We start from the raw sequence: 17,983 nt of genomic DNA, 5'->3' as shown, positions 1-17,983 counted from the left end.
TCTCGAGCCTCGTTTTAAGCTGGGGGGAGGAGAAGGGGAGATTTTTCCCGGGAGAAGGGGAGAAGCCCCCGCAGTTCCCACGCGTGGGAAAGCCTGAGGAAGGGTCTCTCTCTCTCTCTCAAAGCCCTGGGAATCCCCACCCACCCACCCACCCACCCTCCTCCCGCTCGCCTCCGTGCCTGGCTTTTCCCCGGAGAAGGGAGAAGGGAGAAAGACCCCACACACACACAACCTATCACCCACGCCCCCCAGCCCCGCTTTCTCCCTCCCCCCTTCGCTGGTGGTAGGGCGGGGGGTCCCTGCGCAGGCGGGTGGGGCCGTCCTGCACGTGACGGGGAGCCGCTCCAGGGAGACGCCCACCGGGAAGGCGAGGCCAAGCGGCCGGGGGGGGAAAGGAGGCACCTGCAGGCGCCGGCTCCCGCTGCCAGCCGCGATCGCGAGTGGGTGCGTGGGTGGGTGGGTGGGCGAGTGGCGCGCGCGGAAGGGGTGGGGTTGTCCCCGCCGCCTGGCCCGGCCCCTCCATGCCTCCGCGCCGCAAGAAGAAGAAGAAGAAGGAGGAGGAGGAGGAAAAGGAGGAGGAGAAGGCAGGAGCGTCGGGCAGCGTCGGGCAGGCGGCATTGCTGCCCGGGCGGCCGGCTGCATCCTTGGCACCGTCGCGGCCGCCGAGCCACGCCGCGGCTCTGCCCAGGATGTTCAGCGGCGTGGGCTGCTTCTGGGTCCTCTTGTCCTCCTGCCTGGTGGCCGTGTGCAGCCTCGCCTTCCTCTCGCCCGCCTGGATCGTCCGGCCGCGAGGCGGGGGCGGGAGGCGGTGGGGGCAGGGGAGCGGGCAGCGGCAGCGGCAGCCCCGCCGGGGCGCCCGCCTCCGTGGAAGGCCTCGTGGGCGAAGTCGGCTTCGGCTTGCTCTGGCACTGCTCGGAAGCCACGCGGCACGTGGAGCCCTGCGGCCACGGAGACGACGGCGGCCTGGGGGCTTCGGACGCATCCCTTCCGCCTCCTGGCAGGTGAGCCCGTGGGGGCGTGGGGGCCTCCGCCGTGGGTGGGTGGGGTGGAAGTCGCCCCGGGGCTGTGGGGTGGGGTGGGGGGTCTTCGCGTGGCGAGCTCCTCCTTGCCGTGACAATCACGAGGCTTGGAGTGGGACGGGGGTGTGGGGGGACACACGACTTCGCCTTGCCACCCCACCCGCGATCGCGCCCGCCGCGTGGCCAGGCCCGTTGTCTGGACAGACGGACGGGGAGGGTGGCTCCGCTTCAGCGGTGGGCTTTAGGGGGGGGGTCTCTCCCCACCATATCCAACCCTGAGCCCCGCTTTCTGCCAGCGGCGGGGTGGCTTCCACGCCAAATTCAGCGCCCGTGGGTGGGTGGGTGGGTTTGGGTGAGGGGGTTAGCGCGTCGCGTGAACCCGTTGCCTCCTGTCCCGGTGGGAGGAAAGAAGGAAAAAAAAAAAAAGAAGGAAGCTTTTCTTTTCTTTTCTTTTTTCTTTTTAACAGTTCTTTGTAATTTGCCCTGCGTGGCAAGTGTAGCATTGCATCCTCCGTGGGTTAGCTTGGGAAAGCAGCGTTGGAAACTGTCACGATAGGCTGCCACACAAAGAGCTGCCAATGGGAAATAGAAGATAATACTCATAGTTCTTAGGGGCAACCCCCAGACATCTGGAGCACCCCTGGAATATATCATCCGGCATTGACAAAAAATCCGTCAATTGCAAAAGGCAGCTTGACTATTCCAGCTGACATCCTGCAACCGTACCTTTAAACACCATGAAAACGTTCACATTTAACCGTCCTAAGTCCTTGGGATGGATAAACAAAAATGCCCTATCAGATTGAACATCTGGCTGACTGCGTGAGGAACAATAATCATCATGAAAAGACCAGCCTGGGCATGACCAGTGAAATTAGCTTATAGTCATCGGGCTAATTTTTCTTCCTTTTTAAGTGGGTTGCAAACCCCCTTTGGGTTCCCGATGGTAGGTCTTTACAAGACAGGACTTCAGCACACTTTGTGTCCCAGTTTTGTGTGAGTTGTGGTGCAGTTGTTGCAAAAGGCATCTGTTGGGGTGACACGAGAAGGCAGCTAAATGTGCCTTGAAAATGAGTAAAATTGCTGCAAACTAGCAGAGACAATCCACGATGAAGCCAGAAATTCAAATAGGTGTTAAAGTTCATCCAGTTCCAATGCGGGTTTATAGCAGGCTTTAAAAAAATAAATAAATCCCGATCTCTAGTATAGATTTTATTTTATTTTATTAAGGTAATAATGGGGTGTGAATTTAAAAAGAGGAGCGGCTGAGAATGGGCTGTTAAACACTCCCCCAAAAGACCCCACTCTTGTTAGGATGGGCAGGCATGGCTTCAACAGGTCTCGCTCGGTGGTGCAAGGAAGTCGGGTGTCATTTTTATGCACGTCCCTCTGATGGTGTATTATTGTTGGGAAGGGATTGGTGGGGGTGTTGTGTGTTTTCGCCCTGTGTTCTTTTGTTGGAACATGTGCGTGTGTGTGCGTTGTGGTGGCCGAGAAAGGACAAAAGAGTCTGGGGTCCTTTATCAAGCAATTTGATTCCACTGCTAGCCAAGCTGACGCCCTTCCCTGTAGAAATGACAATTATGAATGTTATTGGCAGTGGGCAGTGAAATGGGGAAACTGGAGTTTGCCTGGCTGGGTAGTAGCTTCCTTCCTTCCTTCCTTCCTTCCTTCCTTCCTTCCTTCCTTCCTTATCTATGATTTTCTTTCCTTCCTTCCTTCCTTCCTTCCTTCCTTCCTTCCTTCCTTCCTTCCTTCTTTCTTTCTTTCTTTCTTTCTTTCTTTCTTTCTTTCTTTTCTTTCTTTCTTTCTTCCTTCCTTCCTTCCTTCCTTCCTTTCTCTTCCCCTTCCCCTTCCTTATCTTTGATTTCCTTCCTTCCTTATCTATGATTTTCTTTCTTTCCTTCCTTCCTTCCCTCTTTCTTTCTTTCTTTCTTTCTTTCTTTCTTTCTTTCTTTCTTTCTTTCTTTCTTTCTTTCTTTCTTTCTTTCTTTCTTTCTTTCTTTCTTTCTTTCTTTCTTCTCTCTCTCTCTCTCTCTCTCTCTTTCTCTTTCTTTCTTCCTTCCTTCCCCTTCCCCTTCCCCTTCCTTATCTTTGATTTCCTTATCTATTATTTTCTTTCCTTCCTTCCTTCCCTCTCTCTTTCTCTCTCTTTTTCTTTCTTTATTCCTTTTTCTTCCCCTTCCTTATCTTTGATTTCCTTCCTTCCTTCCTTCCTTCCTTCCTTCCTTCCTTCCTTCCTTCCTTCCTTCCTTCCTTCCTTCCTTCCTTCCTTCCTTCCTTCCTTATCTATGATTTTCTTTCCTTCCATTCTTCCTTCCTTCCCTCTCTCTTTCTCTCTCTTTTTCTTCCTTTCTTCCTTTCTCTTCCCTTTCCCCTTCCTTTGATTTCCTTCCTTCCTTATCTATGATTTTCTTTCCTTCCTTCCTGCCTGCCTGCCTGCCTGCCATAATTATTTTTACAAATAACTTCCCTCCCCCATGGTATTTTCCCCACAACAACTAACTTGCAAGGTGGGTTGCACTGAGACAGCAGGACTGGCCCAAAGTAACCCAGCTGCTTTCATGACTAAGCCAGGACTAGAACTCCCAGTCTCCTGGTGATTGGCCCAAAGCCAGCTTTCTGACTTAAGGCAGGAGTAGAACTCCCAGTCTCCTGGTGGTTGCCCCAAGGTCACCCAGCCTGCTTTTGTGCTCAAGATGGGACTAGAACTCACCGTCTCCTGGTGATTGCCCAGCTTTCACCCAGCCTGCTTTCGTGCTTAAGGCAGTACTACAACTCACAGTCCCCTGGTTTCTAATCTGTTGCCTTAACTCCTGAACCAAGCTATCTCTATTATTAAATTGGTAGGCTGTCCATCTCACTCTTGGGCGCCTCTGGGTGGCTTAAGAATATATCTGTAAAACAGACTATGAAACAATAAGAACAGATTTATCATTAAGAATGGAAACATGAAAATTAATGAACTTCTTCAGGGTGTCAGCCCCAAGACCTTCTTTCCAGACGTTTTCCAAGAAGCTTCTTTGGTTCTGAATGGATGGTTGGGAATGGAAGGATTGATAGTCTTTGCAGACAGCTGGTCATTTGCATCCTTTTTTATAGGGTCGTTGAGGCCACTTGGAGTCCCAAAGGTGCTTTTTTTATAGAGGCAACTGGACTTTCTTGGTTTTTCCTTCAAGACGTTTCGCTTCTTGTTAGGGATACACCCTAGCAGAATGTGCACGGCAGTCAGGCAGGCAGGCAAATATGTGAGATAAACGTTTTTGTAGCTTACACTCAGTAAAACAGATACATTGTGCTAGTTAAATAGTTTATTCCAGTAAGAGTTTTAGCATAGTCAAACAGTCCATATATCATTCACTAGTTCAGTCCGTTCGGGGATTATTCAGTTGCAAAGTCCAGTGTCGAAAAAGAGGTTAGTAAACTTACAAATATCAGTCCAGTAATATATCTCCTCGCAGTAGAGATATAAAGAGTTCAAACCTCCTTTCTTCCTTCGACGTTCAAAAACTCAGCAGCAGGGAACACGCAGTTAGCAAACCATCAATCCAGCATAGTCAGCAATCCAGCAGGTTCTCTTGCTCCCTCTTATGGCGGTTTTACAACCGCACCCAAAATTACATGCTTTGCAGTTTAAAGTGACACACACTTAAACTTACTGTCATAGTTTATATATATTATTTTACCCAAACTACGTTAGGTAACCTTGTTATTCCTAACACTTCTCGTCCAAGGAGCTTCTTCAGTTCCGACTGAATGGTGGGGAAGGGAAGGAATTATACACCTTTTCAGACAGCTGGTCATTTGCATCCTTTTAGAGGGGCGTTGAGGCCACTTGGGGGTTTATTTGTGTCCTCAGGGTCAGCTGAGTAGTGCAAATGGGTATGGAGCTTTCTTGGAACCGCTGGAAGGCTTCCTGAAGTCTGCAAATGAATGGCGGGGTGTGTGTGTTGCACTCTTTGTAACCACCAGTCTCTGTTCAAAGAAAGCCTCATGTAGAGCATTCAGGAAATCGTGGAGTTAACAACCCTTTCTTAGTTCTTTTGTTTATGTAGCCTGTTCCTCCCAGCCATGATAGATTGGTACGGTCTCTATACATTTCATAAATCAAAGATTTATTAGGAGGCCGTGTAACCATTCTGGTGAAGCTCCTTTATGTCTCTCCAAAGGTTTGCCTCTCACAGCTGTTCCAATATCTCCAAAGAGAAAAGGATAGCCTGACATCCTCATTGATGGGAACAGGTGGTGGGATGGCTCAATTTGTAAGAGGAGGTTCATCACTGTGAATTATAAGTTGAACCTATACGTTGAATCAAGGAGAGAATCAGCCTAGGACTAAGGATAAATTTCCAGATATTTAGAACAATTAGCCAGTGGAACAGCTTGCCACCAGAAGTTGCGAGCGCTCTATCACTGGAGGCTTTTAACAGATAACAGATAATCAGAGTTGGAAGGGACCTTGTAGGTCATCTAGTCCAACTCCCTGCCCAAGAGGGAGACCTTACAGCATTTCTGACAAATGGCAGTCCAATCTCTTCTTGAAAGTCTCAAGTGATGGCGCTCCCACAACTTCCGAAGGCAACTTCTGTTCCATCGGTTGATTGTTCTCCCTGTCAGAAAGTTTCTCCTTATTTCCAGGTTAAATCTCTCCCTGTTCAGTTTCCATCCATTATTCCTTGTCTAGCCTACAGGAGTTTTAGAAAATAGCTTGACCCCCTTCTCCCTGTGGCAGCCCCTCAAATATTGGAAAACTGCTGTCCTGTCTCCCCTGGTCCTTCTCTTCTCTAGACCAGCCAGGTCCAGTTCCTGCAATCATCCATCATATGTTTTAGCCTCCAGTGCCCTAATCATCCTGGTTGCTCTTCTCTGTCCTTTTTCTAGAGTCTCAACATCTTTTTTATAGTGTGGTGAACAAAACTGGATGCAGTACTCTAGGTGTGGCCTTACTAAGGCTTTATAGAGTGGTATTAGTACCTGCCTTGATCTCAATTGTATCCCTCTGTTAATGCAATTTAGGATTGCATTGGCTTCTTTGGCTGCTGCTGCACAAATTTAGCTAGTTCTCCACTAAGACTCCAAGATCCCCCTCCCAGTTCCTGCTATTGAACCTGGTTTCACCCAGTCTATATCTGTGGTTTGGGTTTTCTTGCCTAAGTGTAGGGCTTTACTTTTCTCTACATTGAATTTCATTTTGTTAGATACAGCCCAGGGTTCGAGTCTGTCAAGATCCCTCTGGATCTTGAGCCTATCTTCCTGGGCGTTAGCTATTCCTGTTAGCTTAGTATCATCTGCAAATTTGGCAAGTTCCCCTCCTATTCCCTCATCTAAGTCGTTCATGAAGATATTGAAGAGTCCTGGGCCTAAGACTGAACCCTGTGGCACCCCACTGCTTATTTCCCTCCATGTAGACTTAGACCCATTAAGGACTACTCGTTGAGTACCGTTTGCCAGCCAGTTGCGAGTCCATCTAGTGGTGGTGCTATCTATTCCGCTTGATAACCATTTGAAACGGTATAGGGCAGCGGTGGCTAACCTTTTTGGGCTCCTGTGTCAAAAATTACCCAGAAGGCAATGTGCCCGCCCTCCCCACCGCCCCCTTACCTGCACTGCGCATGCACGCCCCTCCCAGCTGATTTTGGGCCCATTTGACGCCTTTTTCGTTTGAGGGCTTTTTCCCGGAAGTGACGAAACGGGCCTGTTTTTCGGTCTCCGAAGGCTGCAGAGGCTTCCCTTAAGCCCCTGGGAGACCGAAAAAGGTCTCAAGTGGGCTGAAAAATCACCTGGGAAGCGCGCGCGCTGCAGGTAAGTTTGGCTAGGGCACGCATGCCCGCACCAAGGGCTCCGCGTGCCGCCTGTACAGTTATCTTGCTGTTGGGTTTATCTAAAGCTTAACGTGCAACTTTCCCATTTTTGATACAGGAATTATACATGCCAATTAAGGCAATAAAAAGGAAGCTGCCCACTTGGCAATCGTGCTGGTGGGGTGCTTCCTTGTATGCTCCATTTCCTTTGAAATTTAAAGCACGGCGCAGGGATTCATCCAAGGTTGGCCTTCAAATATTAAACATCATAATAATCTCTCTGAAGCATCTCGGCACTCTGTGTCTTGCCCAAATTGTTCCCTGGCCTAAGTGATTTCCTAAACGAAGGAAAATAGCTCATCTCCGTGGCCAGATTCAACAAATACATTTCATTTGGTAAATCTGGTGCTGGCTGCTTTGTAATTGGAAATGATGTCATCGATTGTGGAAACCCGTGGTGAGCCATATACTGACTTGGGCATGGTTATGCGCAAAGAGGAATTGCATAAGGACCAGCCTCTCCCCCCCTCTTCAAAATATAAGAATGAACTCTTGAAAAATTTTGTGTTTCAAAAGGAAAGAGGGGTAAAGTAGGTCAAAATTCAAAGCAGGATCTGGGGTCCTTCAGGTCATGCCACTCAGATAAAGAGAATTAGAAGCCCCTCCCCTGCAGTCCGATGTGGATTCCACCAATCCACAGGTGTGAACATGTTATTATCCCATGTCTCTGAGAAAGCACAGATAAGGAAAGGTTCCCAGGAGTGATCTTCTGGTGCTGCAATCTGGCCCCTTTTCTCCTTACATCCCTCAAAGAGGTGAGATTTTTTCCAGGCATCTGGGGTGCCAGGCAACGGTTATAAATCATATAAAAGGTTATACAAAGCCAGTGTAAGAAATGTGTAAGGATATTTAGGATACATGGAGTGGAAAAGAATGAAATGTATCAAATCCACACACCCCACTTTTCTTCCATCAAAGAATGGCAGATACACGGATCTGACAATTGTGAAGACTTTAGGGCTAAAGTTTTTTTAAAAAAAATATTTCTTGATCTCTAAGATCTCTGCAGATGGCGACGGCAGCCTTAAAATTAAGACGCTTGGCCCTTGGGAGGAAAGTTATGACAAACCTGTGCAGCGTATTAAAAAGCAGAGACATCACCTCGCTGTCAAAGGTCCATATAGTCATACCTGTTGTGGCCCCGACTCCCAAGCCTATGCTGTCAGAGGAAGAGGACCTGGAAGATGAGGGGGAGGAACTGGCAATGCCTTCCTCCCCAGGACCTTCCTCTCTGGTAATGCCTCAGGTTCCATCAGACAACCGAGAGGAACAGCCTGAGATGAATCAGGAGGAAGGCATGTCGGAGCAGCCCCTGACAGGGAGTGAAGAGGAGGAATCTTGGCTTGACCCCAAGCAACGTCGTAGGAAGAAACATGAGCAGCAACATAGGAGGTGTGGGAGGGTCAGAGGGTGAGCTGAGTCACTGAGCCACACCCCACAGGGGATAAAAGTGGGCGTGCTTTCTCCTTAAACTTTGTGCGGGACAAAGTTTAACTTACTTTAGACTTTATTTGTGACTACGTTGGAAGAACGATTGTTTTGTGGACTGCCTTGTGCTTTGTGAAGTAAAAGACCCATTTCCCTCTGTGTGAGTAAGACTTTGATTTACAATTGCTGCCAGCTCAGACTTGGCAGGCAGGACGTAGTGGGATGCCAAGAATGTTATCAGTTACAGAGGATTTGCTCTGCGAAGTTCAAGCCAGCTTGCCTGTCTGTGTGTGTGTGTGTGTGTGTGTGTGTATAATCGCTTACCTTTTGGGGGAAAGGGAAGGGGAGACAGAACACAGACCTATGGTTTTTCCAGTAGCTTCAGAGTTGGATCATAAGGAAGGCTGAGCATCAAAGAATTGATGCTTTCGAATTGGGGTGTTGGAGAAAACGCTTGAGAGTTCCTTGGGCTGTAGATCAGTCAACCCTACATCAAATCAACCCTGACTATCTTTTGGAAGGACAGATGTTGGAGATGAAGCTCAAATACTTTGGCCCACAAATGAGAAGAGAAGGCTCACTGGAGAAAACCCCAACGTTGGGAAAGATGGAAGGCAAAAGGAGAAGGGAACATCAGAGAACGAGATAGTTAGATAGAATCATTACAACAATGAACATGAGTTTGGGCAAACTCTGGAAGACGATGGAGGACAGGGGAGCTTGGCATGAGATGGTCCATGGGATCTGTTAGGGATATACACCCTAGCAGAATGTGCAACAGCAGTCAGTCAGGTAGGCAGATATGTGAGATAAACGTTGTTGTAGCTTACACTCAGTAAATCAGATACACTGTGCCAGTTAAATAGTTTTTATTCCAGTAAGAGTTATAGCATAGTCAAACAGTCCATATATCATACACTTAGTTCAGTCCGTCCGGGGATTATTCATTAGCAAAGTCCAGTGTCGAAAAGAGGTCAGTAAACTTACAAATAATCAGTCCAGTAATATCTCTTTTTGCAGTAGAGATATGAAGAAAATCAAACCTCTTTTCTTCGTTCAGCAATAGCAGGGAAAAACACGCAGTTATCACCATCAATCCATCATTGTCAGCAATCCAGTAAAAGCCAGCAAACAATGAGCTCTCTTGCTCCCTCTTATGGTGATTTTACAACCGCACCCAAAATACATGTTTTACAGTTAAAGTGATACACACAATCATAGTCTATATATATTATTTTACCCAAACTAAGTTAGGTAACCATGTTATTCCTAACAGGATCACAAACAATTGGACATAATTTAGCGACTGAACAGCAAAAAAGAGTTTAGAGGTTAAGGCAGAGTTTCTCAAACTGTACAACTGGGAGACGTGCAAACGTCAACTCCCAGAATTCCCCAGCCAGCAGCATGACTGGGGAATTCTGGGAGTTGAAGTCTGCAGGTCTTCCAATTGCCAAGTTTGAGAAACTCTCGGTTAAGTAGTTGAGAACTCAACTAGAGTGCAACCAGTCTAGTCTAGAGAAAAGAAGGACTAGGGATGACATGATAGCGGTATTCCAATATTTGAGGGACTGCCCCAAAGAAGAGGGAGTCCAGTTATTCTCCAAAGCATCTGAAGGCAGGACAAAAAAACCAATTGATGGGAACTAAACAAGGAGGAAAAAAAAACTGGAATTAAGGAGAAACTTCCGAAGAGTGAGAACAATTAAGCAGCGGAACGGCTTGCCACCAGAAGGTGCGGCTCCATCACTGGAAGTGTTTAAGAGGAGACTGGTCAGCCACTTGTCTGGAATGATAAGGGTCTACTGCTTGAGCAGGGGGTTGGACTAGAAGACCTCCAAGCTCCCAGCTCTAGTCTGATTGATTGATTCAGGACCTTGGATAGCTCCCCGGGACTTAACAGCCGGGCCGTCCATTCAGTACCATGGACAGGGAACGCAGAGCCTCTCTATGCAGTCTAGCTGTTTGGTCTGAAATAAAAAGCAATTTTAGAACAGCTGACCCCAATGCTGACTGGGAACTCTGAGAACTTATGACCATTTTTTTTTCAAAGTTACGACCTTTCCAGCATCCCTATGGTCATGTGATCAGAATTCAAACGCTTGGCAACTGATTCACATTTATGATTGCTCACTTGCAGCGTCCCTGGGTCATGGGATCCCCTTTTGCCACCTTCGGGCAAGCAATGGGGAAGCCGGATTCACTTAACAACAAGGTTACTAACTTACCAACTGCAGAGCTTCACCTAGCAACTGCGGCAAGGAAGGGGGTAAAATGGCGCAGAACTCACTTAACAAATGTCTCACTTAACAACAGAAATTTTGGACTCAGTGGTGGTCATAAGTCGAGGACTATCTGTATAGACTGTACACATACACATGTACAGGCATGACAATCCCTATTGCCTTTCCCTTCCCTCCCTCCCTTTCCTTTCCTTTCCTTTCCTTCCCTTCCCTTCCCTTTCTCCTTTCCTTTCCTTTCTCCTTACCTTTCTCCTTTCTTTTTTTTCCTTTTCTTTCTTTTCTTGCCTTTCCTTTCCCTTCCCTTCCCTTCCCTTCCCTCCCCTCCACTCCACTCCCATCCTCCTTCCCTTCCCTTCCTTCCTTTCCTTTCCCTTCCCTTCCCTTCCCTTTCTTCCCTTCCCTTCCCTTTCTTTCCTTCCCTTTCTTTCCTTCCCTCCTTCCCTTCCCTTCCCTTTCTTTCCTTCCCTCCCTTCCCTTCCTTTCCTTTCCCTTCCCTTCCCTTCCCTCCCTTTCCTTTCCTTTCCTTTCCTTTCCTTTCCTTTCCTTTCCTTTCCTTTCCTTTCCTTTCCTTTCCTTTCCTTTCCTTTCCTTTCTCCTTTCCTTTCCTTTCTCCTTTCCTTTCTCTCCTTTCTTTTCTTTTCTTTTCTTTTCTTTTCTTTTCTTTTCTTTTTCTTTCCTTTCCTTTCCTTTCCTTTCTCTTCTCTTCCCTTCCCTTCCCTTCCCTTCCCTTCCCTTCCCTCCCCTCCACTCCACTCCCATCCCCTCCCTTCCCTTCCCTTCCTTTCCTTTCCCTTCCCTTCCCCCCTTTCCTTTCCTTTCCTTTCCTTTCCTTTCCTTTCCTTTCCTTTCCTTTCCTTTCCTTTCCTTTCCTTTCCTTTCCCTTCCCTTCCCTTTCTTCCTTCCCTTCCCCCTTTCCTTTCCTTTCCTTTCCTTCCCTTCCCTTCCCTTCCCTTTCTTTCCTTCCCTTTCTTTCTTTCCTTCCCTCCCTCCCTTTCCTTTCCTTTCCTTTCCTTTCCTTTCCCTTCCCTTCCCTTTCTTCCCTTCCTTCCTCCCTTTCCTCCTTTCCTTTCCTTCCTTCCCTTCCCTTTCTCCTTTCCTTTCCTTTCCCCTTTCCTTTCTCCTTTCTTTTTCTTTCCTTTCCTTTCCTTTCCTTTCCCTTCCCTTCCCTCCCTCCCTCCCCCCTTCCCTTCCCTTCCCTTCATTTCCTTTCCCTTCCCTTCCCTTTCTTCCCTTCCCTTCCCTCCCTTTCCTTTCCTTTCCTTTCCTTTCCTTTCCTTTCCTTTCCTTCCCTTCCCTTTCTTTCCTTCCCTTTCTTTCCTTCCCTCCATTCCCTTCCTTTCCTTTCCTTTCCCTTCCCTTTATTTCCCTCCCCTCCCTCTTCCCTTCCCTTCCTTCCCTTCCCTTTCCTATCCTTCCCTTCATTTCCCTTCCCTCCCTCTTCCCTTCCCTTCCCTCCCTTCCCTTTGCTTTCCCTTCCCTTCCCTTCCCTTCCCTTTATTTCCCTCCCCTCCCTCTTCCCTTCCCTCCCTTCCCTTTGCTTTCCCTTCCCTTCCCTTCATTTTCCTCCCTTTCCTCTTCCCTTCCCTTCCTTTCCTTTCGGCAAACCGTGGAGATTTTTTCTCCAGAAATTGTGGGCACTCCCATCCCTGGAGGTTTTTAAGAAGAGATTGGAGAGCCCTTGGTCAGAAACAGTCCAGGGTCGTCCTCCTTCAGCAGGGGGTTGGACTAGAAGATCTCCAGGATTCCCCTTCCAGCTCTATTCCGATCGATCGATTCATCGATCCTGCTGGCCTGTTCTAAGAATCCATGTGCCCACCGCTCCGGGGCTACGGTTGGCTGCCTCAATCCAGCACATTCGTTCTTCGATGCGGCTGCTGGACATCCCTGCTGGAGATCGGTCAGGTGGCCAAACCAAGGCCCAGAGGTCTATGGCCCCTGATGGGGACCCCCAGACCTGGCATTTCCGAGGGGAGGTGGGTCTCTCTCCCCTTTGCAGCACAAGCAACACTGGGTAGAAAAAAAAGAGCCAGGCTGGGCGATGCGCGTGTGTTTTGTGCCTGTAATTGGGCAGTCAGCCAACTTGCTGGCATTCAGGGTGCTGTCTAATTAACATTTCATTAAGCCCCTTTTTTTTTGGCTCGCCTTGATGGAGGTCCAGGGGTCGCCCCATTGATGTGCTAATTTCGTGGCTGCTTTTGTCTTGTTTCTCAGCTGTCCTTTCCTTTTGTGTTCGGGAAATAACAGGTTTGTAACAGGCAGAATAGAACCTGCCGTCTGTTTTGGCTTTCCCCTTTGTCCTCCAACATCTGCAGAAGATTGATAGGTTGGACCAACATCCCCCAGTCTGGTCCCTTCAAGAATTGTCACCATCCCACATCAACCCCACCACCACCACAAGCCGGTGACCCTAACTCTAAAGGCAGCCCTCGACTTACTATCACAATGGAGTCCAATATTTCTGTTGCTAAATATTGGCATTTGTTAAGTATTCCAGTTACTGGAGGGGCTTGCCCCAAAGAAGAAAGTGGGTCAGCTTCTTTTGCAAAGCACCAGAGGGCAGGACAAGAAACAATGGATGGAAACGAATCCAGGAGAGAAGCAACCAGGAATTAAGGAGAAATTTCCTAACAGGGAGGACAATTAACCGGTGGAACAGCTTGCCACTAGAAATTGTAGGTGCTTCCCTCCCTCCGGTGAGAGTAGCTAAAACGTTCCCAAATATAGCTAAATGTTGGAGGTGTAACCATAAGCAGGGAACGTATTTCCACATGTGGTGGACGTGCCCCCATGCACGGAGATACTGGCGTAAAATTAAATCATGGTTAGGGGAACTAACGAAACAGAGAATTAAACTTAAACCAGAAATCTTCTTGTTAGGCATGTTAGAGTCTAATATGAATAAAAAACACACACCAATATTTAATGCTCCATATTATAACGGCCGCCAGAATCTCTTTCGCCCAAAATTGGAAACAGGCCATGACCCTCCTAAAAACTGCAATAATCAACAAGGTGTCATGCCCCAGTTGGAGTCAGACTCTGAGGGAGAGGAGGAACAGCCGACAGGGAGTGGAAGTGTGGCTCCAGAGGTTGTGGAGGAAACTCAGGAAGGGCACAAGCCGGCTGGGCATTCAGAGGAAGACTCCCCTCTTCATCCTAGGGCACGCAGGGAGGAGAAGATAAGGGAGAGATGTGAATGGCATGGTCTACGGGGGAGGAAAGGGCCTTGATCCTCTTCATGGGCTGCAGCTGTGAGAATTGGTTAAAAGGACGGACATGCATATGGGCCAATGCTGGAAACAAAGCGTGGAAATATCTCTAGTCTGTCATTCATTATGTTTCATTATCTTTTGGAAGTCTGCCATTCCTTATCCTGCCCTGTCTCGTTAATTGTTGCAGCGTGGTTTGTGTTGGTTTTTATTTATAATTTAGATGTACTTTGGGTTCGGACTGAATTTCTTCCCTTTAAAAACTGTTCTTGGGAGAGTTTTTTTTTTCTCCAGCCAAAGATAACTGGACATTGGAGGCCAAGTTGGAGGAATTAAAGGGACTTTACCTACTTTTGTGACTTGTTGCTTTTGGCAATGTCCCACAGCTCATTTAACAAATGTCTCACTTAGCGGCATAAATTTGGGGCTCAATTGTAGCCATTGTCAGGATTCCGGCAGTGACCCCCATTTAAACCATGAGTCTTGAGCCAAACTTCCAAAACTTCAAAAGTATTTATTGGGAGTTAACATGCCAGCACTGCCTGGGTATAGCCAACTCTGAGACACATCATTCATTGTCACTCTTGACCCTGGTTTCCCCCCACCCCACACCCCCTGGGTGTATCCTAATTCATATTCTCCAGTGGGACACCTCCATAGCCCAGAGTCATCAATCATGCTCTCCAGTTAGATATTTGCGAGGCAGAAACTTCAGTCACCTCGTTACTATCTTTGAAAACATTTATGGAATGCAGTTTCGGTTTGCAAGCTGCCTCACTGCTCCCCCCTCCCTTTCTCTTGGCAACTCTAAAAAGACCAGAGAAATATTTTATGAGTTGACAGTCGTAAGTGGAGGATGATCTGTGCTTTGCATGGGAATGTGGTTGAGTTGACTTTCCCTTCGCTCGTAGCTCAGTCAAACCCCGGGATCTATAAATCAGAGTTTACGGTTAAGCATCCTGGACAAAGACGGGCAATGGTGGTTTATTCAATAAACAATCAACTCAAGGCTCGTGCGGGTAGTTGGCAAGGGGACAAATTGATCATCTTCCTCGACTGCTTGCAAAGCAGCTTCTGTGTTCTTGGGAACCATTTCAGCAGATTAATTGGCAGGCTTGACTTCTGGCCTCTGCAGTTAATTGTTTTGTTCTTTCTTTTTTAAAAAAAAAAAAGAAAAGAAAGGAGAGGTTAATACTTGGAGGTGAACATGTTGGACGGCCTCTCGCTCTTTCATTATTTTGCAGAATGCCCTTCTGAGACGTGTGAATATTTGCAAGTGGCAAAGCAGTCCCGTGGAGAAGAAATAGTATAATAACAATACTGCATCCAGTTTTGGTCACCACGATGTAGGTCATCTAGTCCAAACCCCCCATCTAAGCTGAATCCAAGTTGAATCTCTCCTTGTTCAGTTTCCATCCATTACTCCTTCTCTGGCCTTCGGGTGCTTTGGAGAATAGCTTGACCCCTTCCTCCATGTGGCAGCCCCTCAAATATTGGAAGACCGCTATCATGTCTCCCCTGGTCCTTCTCTTCCTAGCTATGCCCAGTTCCTGCAACCGTTCATCATGTTTGAGCCTCCAGCCCCCTCATCATCCTGGTTGCTCTTCTCTGTACTTTTTCTAGAGTCTCAACATCCTTTTTTATAATGTGGTGACCAATAATGCTCCAATCCACCAATAATGTGGTGGATGCAGTACTCTAGGTGTGGCCTTACTAAGGCTTTATAGAGTGATATTAGTAACCTCATTTGATCCCGATTGTATCCCTTTGTTAATGCAATTTAGGATTGCATTGGCTTTTTTGGCGGCGGCTGCACAACATTGGCTCCTATTTAGCTGGTTGTCCACTAAGACTCCAAGATCCCCCTCCCAGTTCCTGCTATTGAGCCTGGTTTCATCCAGTCTATATGTTTCCTTTTGGTTTTTCTTGCCTAAGTGTAGGACTTTACTTTTCTCTACAAGTGCAAGGACCAGTCATAAGTTCCTTTTCTCAGGGCCCTGGTAACTTCAAATGTTTGCTAAGCTGAGTCGGGGACTATCGGATTTCAGTTGCTTGGTGGCAATTGATCACTTTCGATCATGGGCATAGAATCTGGGTTTTGACTGATTTCCCTGCCACTGAATGGCTGCTTAGAGCTATAAAATCTTCATTCTCTGCTTCCCCACCCCACCCCACCGCCTTCTCCTGGGGGTGATTAATTGTTGATCCCCAAACAAACCTCTTGACTCAAGCCCATAAATTTGCCTTTATGTGGCTTAATAAATCCCACTCGGTGACAAGGGATATCAAGGGCTTTATTACTCTTTCGGGTAGCGTGAACAGCAGTCATTATGTTAACTTAAAACTTGGTGGGTTAAAAAGAAAAAAGAAAGAACTTGAAATTCAGGCACACACAAAACTTCGTTTTGAATTCCAGAAGGGACATACGTAATGCTTCTGTAAAAAATGAGTTTAATTCCTTTGGTCGACATCAAAGGTGGGGAACCCTGGCCCTTTAAGACTTGTGGACTTCAACTCCCAGAATTCCTGAGTCCACCAAGTTTTCTTTCTTGTTTTTTTAAAAAACCCAACCCTTTAGCAAGCAGGGCTGGCTCAAGAATTCTGGGAGTTGAAGTCCACAAGTCATAAAAGGGCCATAGTTCCCTACCACTGTGTAACTCTGTATGGACATATATAGGTACACGCAGTAGTCTTAGAATACTTAGTATAAAACAGAGCTGGAAGGGGTCCTGAAGGTCATCTACTCCAGCCTCCTGCTCAAGCAGGAGATCCTATACAATTTGACTGTCCAGTCTCTTTTTAAAAACCTCCAGTGTTGGAACTGTCCAATCTCTTAAAAGCCTCCAGTGATGAAGCACCCACAACTTCTAGTGGCAAGCTGTTCCACTGGTTAATTGTCCTCACTGTTTGGAAGTTTCTCCTTAATTCCTGGTTGCTTCTCTCCTTGGTTAGTTTCCATCCGTTGCTTCCTGTCCTGCCCTCAGGTGCTTTGGAAAATAAGTTGACCCTTTCCTCTTCTTTGGAGCAGCCCCTGAGATATTGGAAGGCTGCTATCATGTCTCCCCTAGTCCTTCTTTTCTCCAGGCTGGCCAGACCCAATTCCTGCAACAAGAAATTCCTTTTCTTCATGTTTTAGTCTCCAGGCCTTTAATCATCTTAGTGGCTCTTCTTTGCACTTGAAAGCTGGCTGGGTGACTTTGGGCCAATCACCAGGAGAGGGTGAATTCTAGTCCCACCTTTGGCATGAAAGATGATTGGGTGACTTTGGGCCAATCACCAGGAGAGGGTGAGTTCTAGTCCCACCTTTGCATGAAAGATGATTGGGTGACTTTGGACCAATCACCAGGAGACGGTGAGTTCTAGTCCCACCTTAGGCATGAAAGCCGGCTGGGTGACTTTGGGCCAATCACCAGGAGACGGTGAGTTCTAGTCCCACCTTTGCATGAAAGATGGTTGGGTGACTTTGGGCCAATCACCAGGAGAGGGTGAGTTCTAGTCCCACCTTAGGCATGAAAGCTGGTTGGGTGATTTTGGGCCAATCACCAGGAGCTGGTGAGTTCTAGTCCCACCTTAGGCATGAAAGATGGTTGGGTGATTTTGGGCCAATCACCAGGAGATGGTGAGTTCTAGTCCCACCTTTGCATGAAAGATGGTTGGGTGACTTTGGGCCAATCACCAGGAGACGGTGAGTTTTAGTCCCACCTTTGCATGAAAGATGGTTGGGTGACTGGGCCAATCACCAGGAGGCTGTGAGTTCTAGTCTCACCTTTGCATGAAAGATGGTTGGGTGACCTTGGACCAATCACCAGGAGAGGGTGAGTTCTAGTCCCACCTTTGCATGAAAGATGATTGGGTGACTGGGCCAATCACCAGGAGGCTGTGAGTTCTAATTCCATCTTTGCATGAAAGATGATTGGGTGACTTTGGGCCAATCACCAGGAGGCTGTGAGTTCTAGTCCCACCTTTGCATGAAAGCTGGCTGGGTGACTTTGGGCCAATCACCAGGAGACGGTGAGTTCTAGTCCCACCTTTGCATGAAAGCTGGCTGGGTGACTTTGGGCCAATCACCAGGAGATGGTGAGTTCTAGTCCCACCTTAGGCACAAAAGCCAACTGGGCCGGTCCCTTTCTCTCAGCCCAACCCACCTCACAGGGTAGTTGTTGTGAGGAGAACAGGAGGAGGAAGGAGTATTATGTTCTCCACCTTCAGTTACTCACAAAGAA

At 47.7% G+C, this 17,983-nt stretch overlaps 1 protein-coding gene across 1 annotated transcript in view; it reads left to right on the top strand.

Moving 5' to 3' along the window:
• The first annotated feature begins 497 nt into the window (after window positions 1-497).
• The window catches only part of LHFPL7 (LHFPL tetraspan subfamily member 7), a 73,272-nt gene continuing 55,786 nt past the window's right edge, over window positions 498-17,983 (top strand). The window contains exon 1 of the mRNA XM_087970678.1: window positions 498-1,001. Coding sequence (XP_087826804.1) covers window positions 522-1,001 — 480 coding nt within the window. The 5' untranslated portion in view covers window positions 498-521. The remainder of the gene's footprint in view (window positions 1,002-17,983) is intronic.

The sequence above is a fragment of the Notechis scutatus genome, chromosome 1, assembly GCF_049901735.1.
Source record: "Notechis scutatus isolate UNSWTSFEM ecotype Mainland chromosome 1, rNotScu1.2, whole genome shotgun sequence".
Taxonomy (NCBI): Eukaryota; Metazoa; Chordata; class Lepidosauria; order Squamata; family Elapidae; genus Notechis; species Notechis scutatus.
This window is presented reverse-complemented; position numbering and strand designations above follow the sequence as displayed.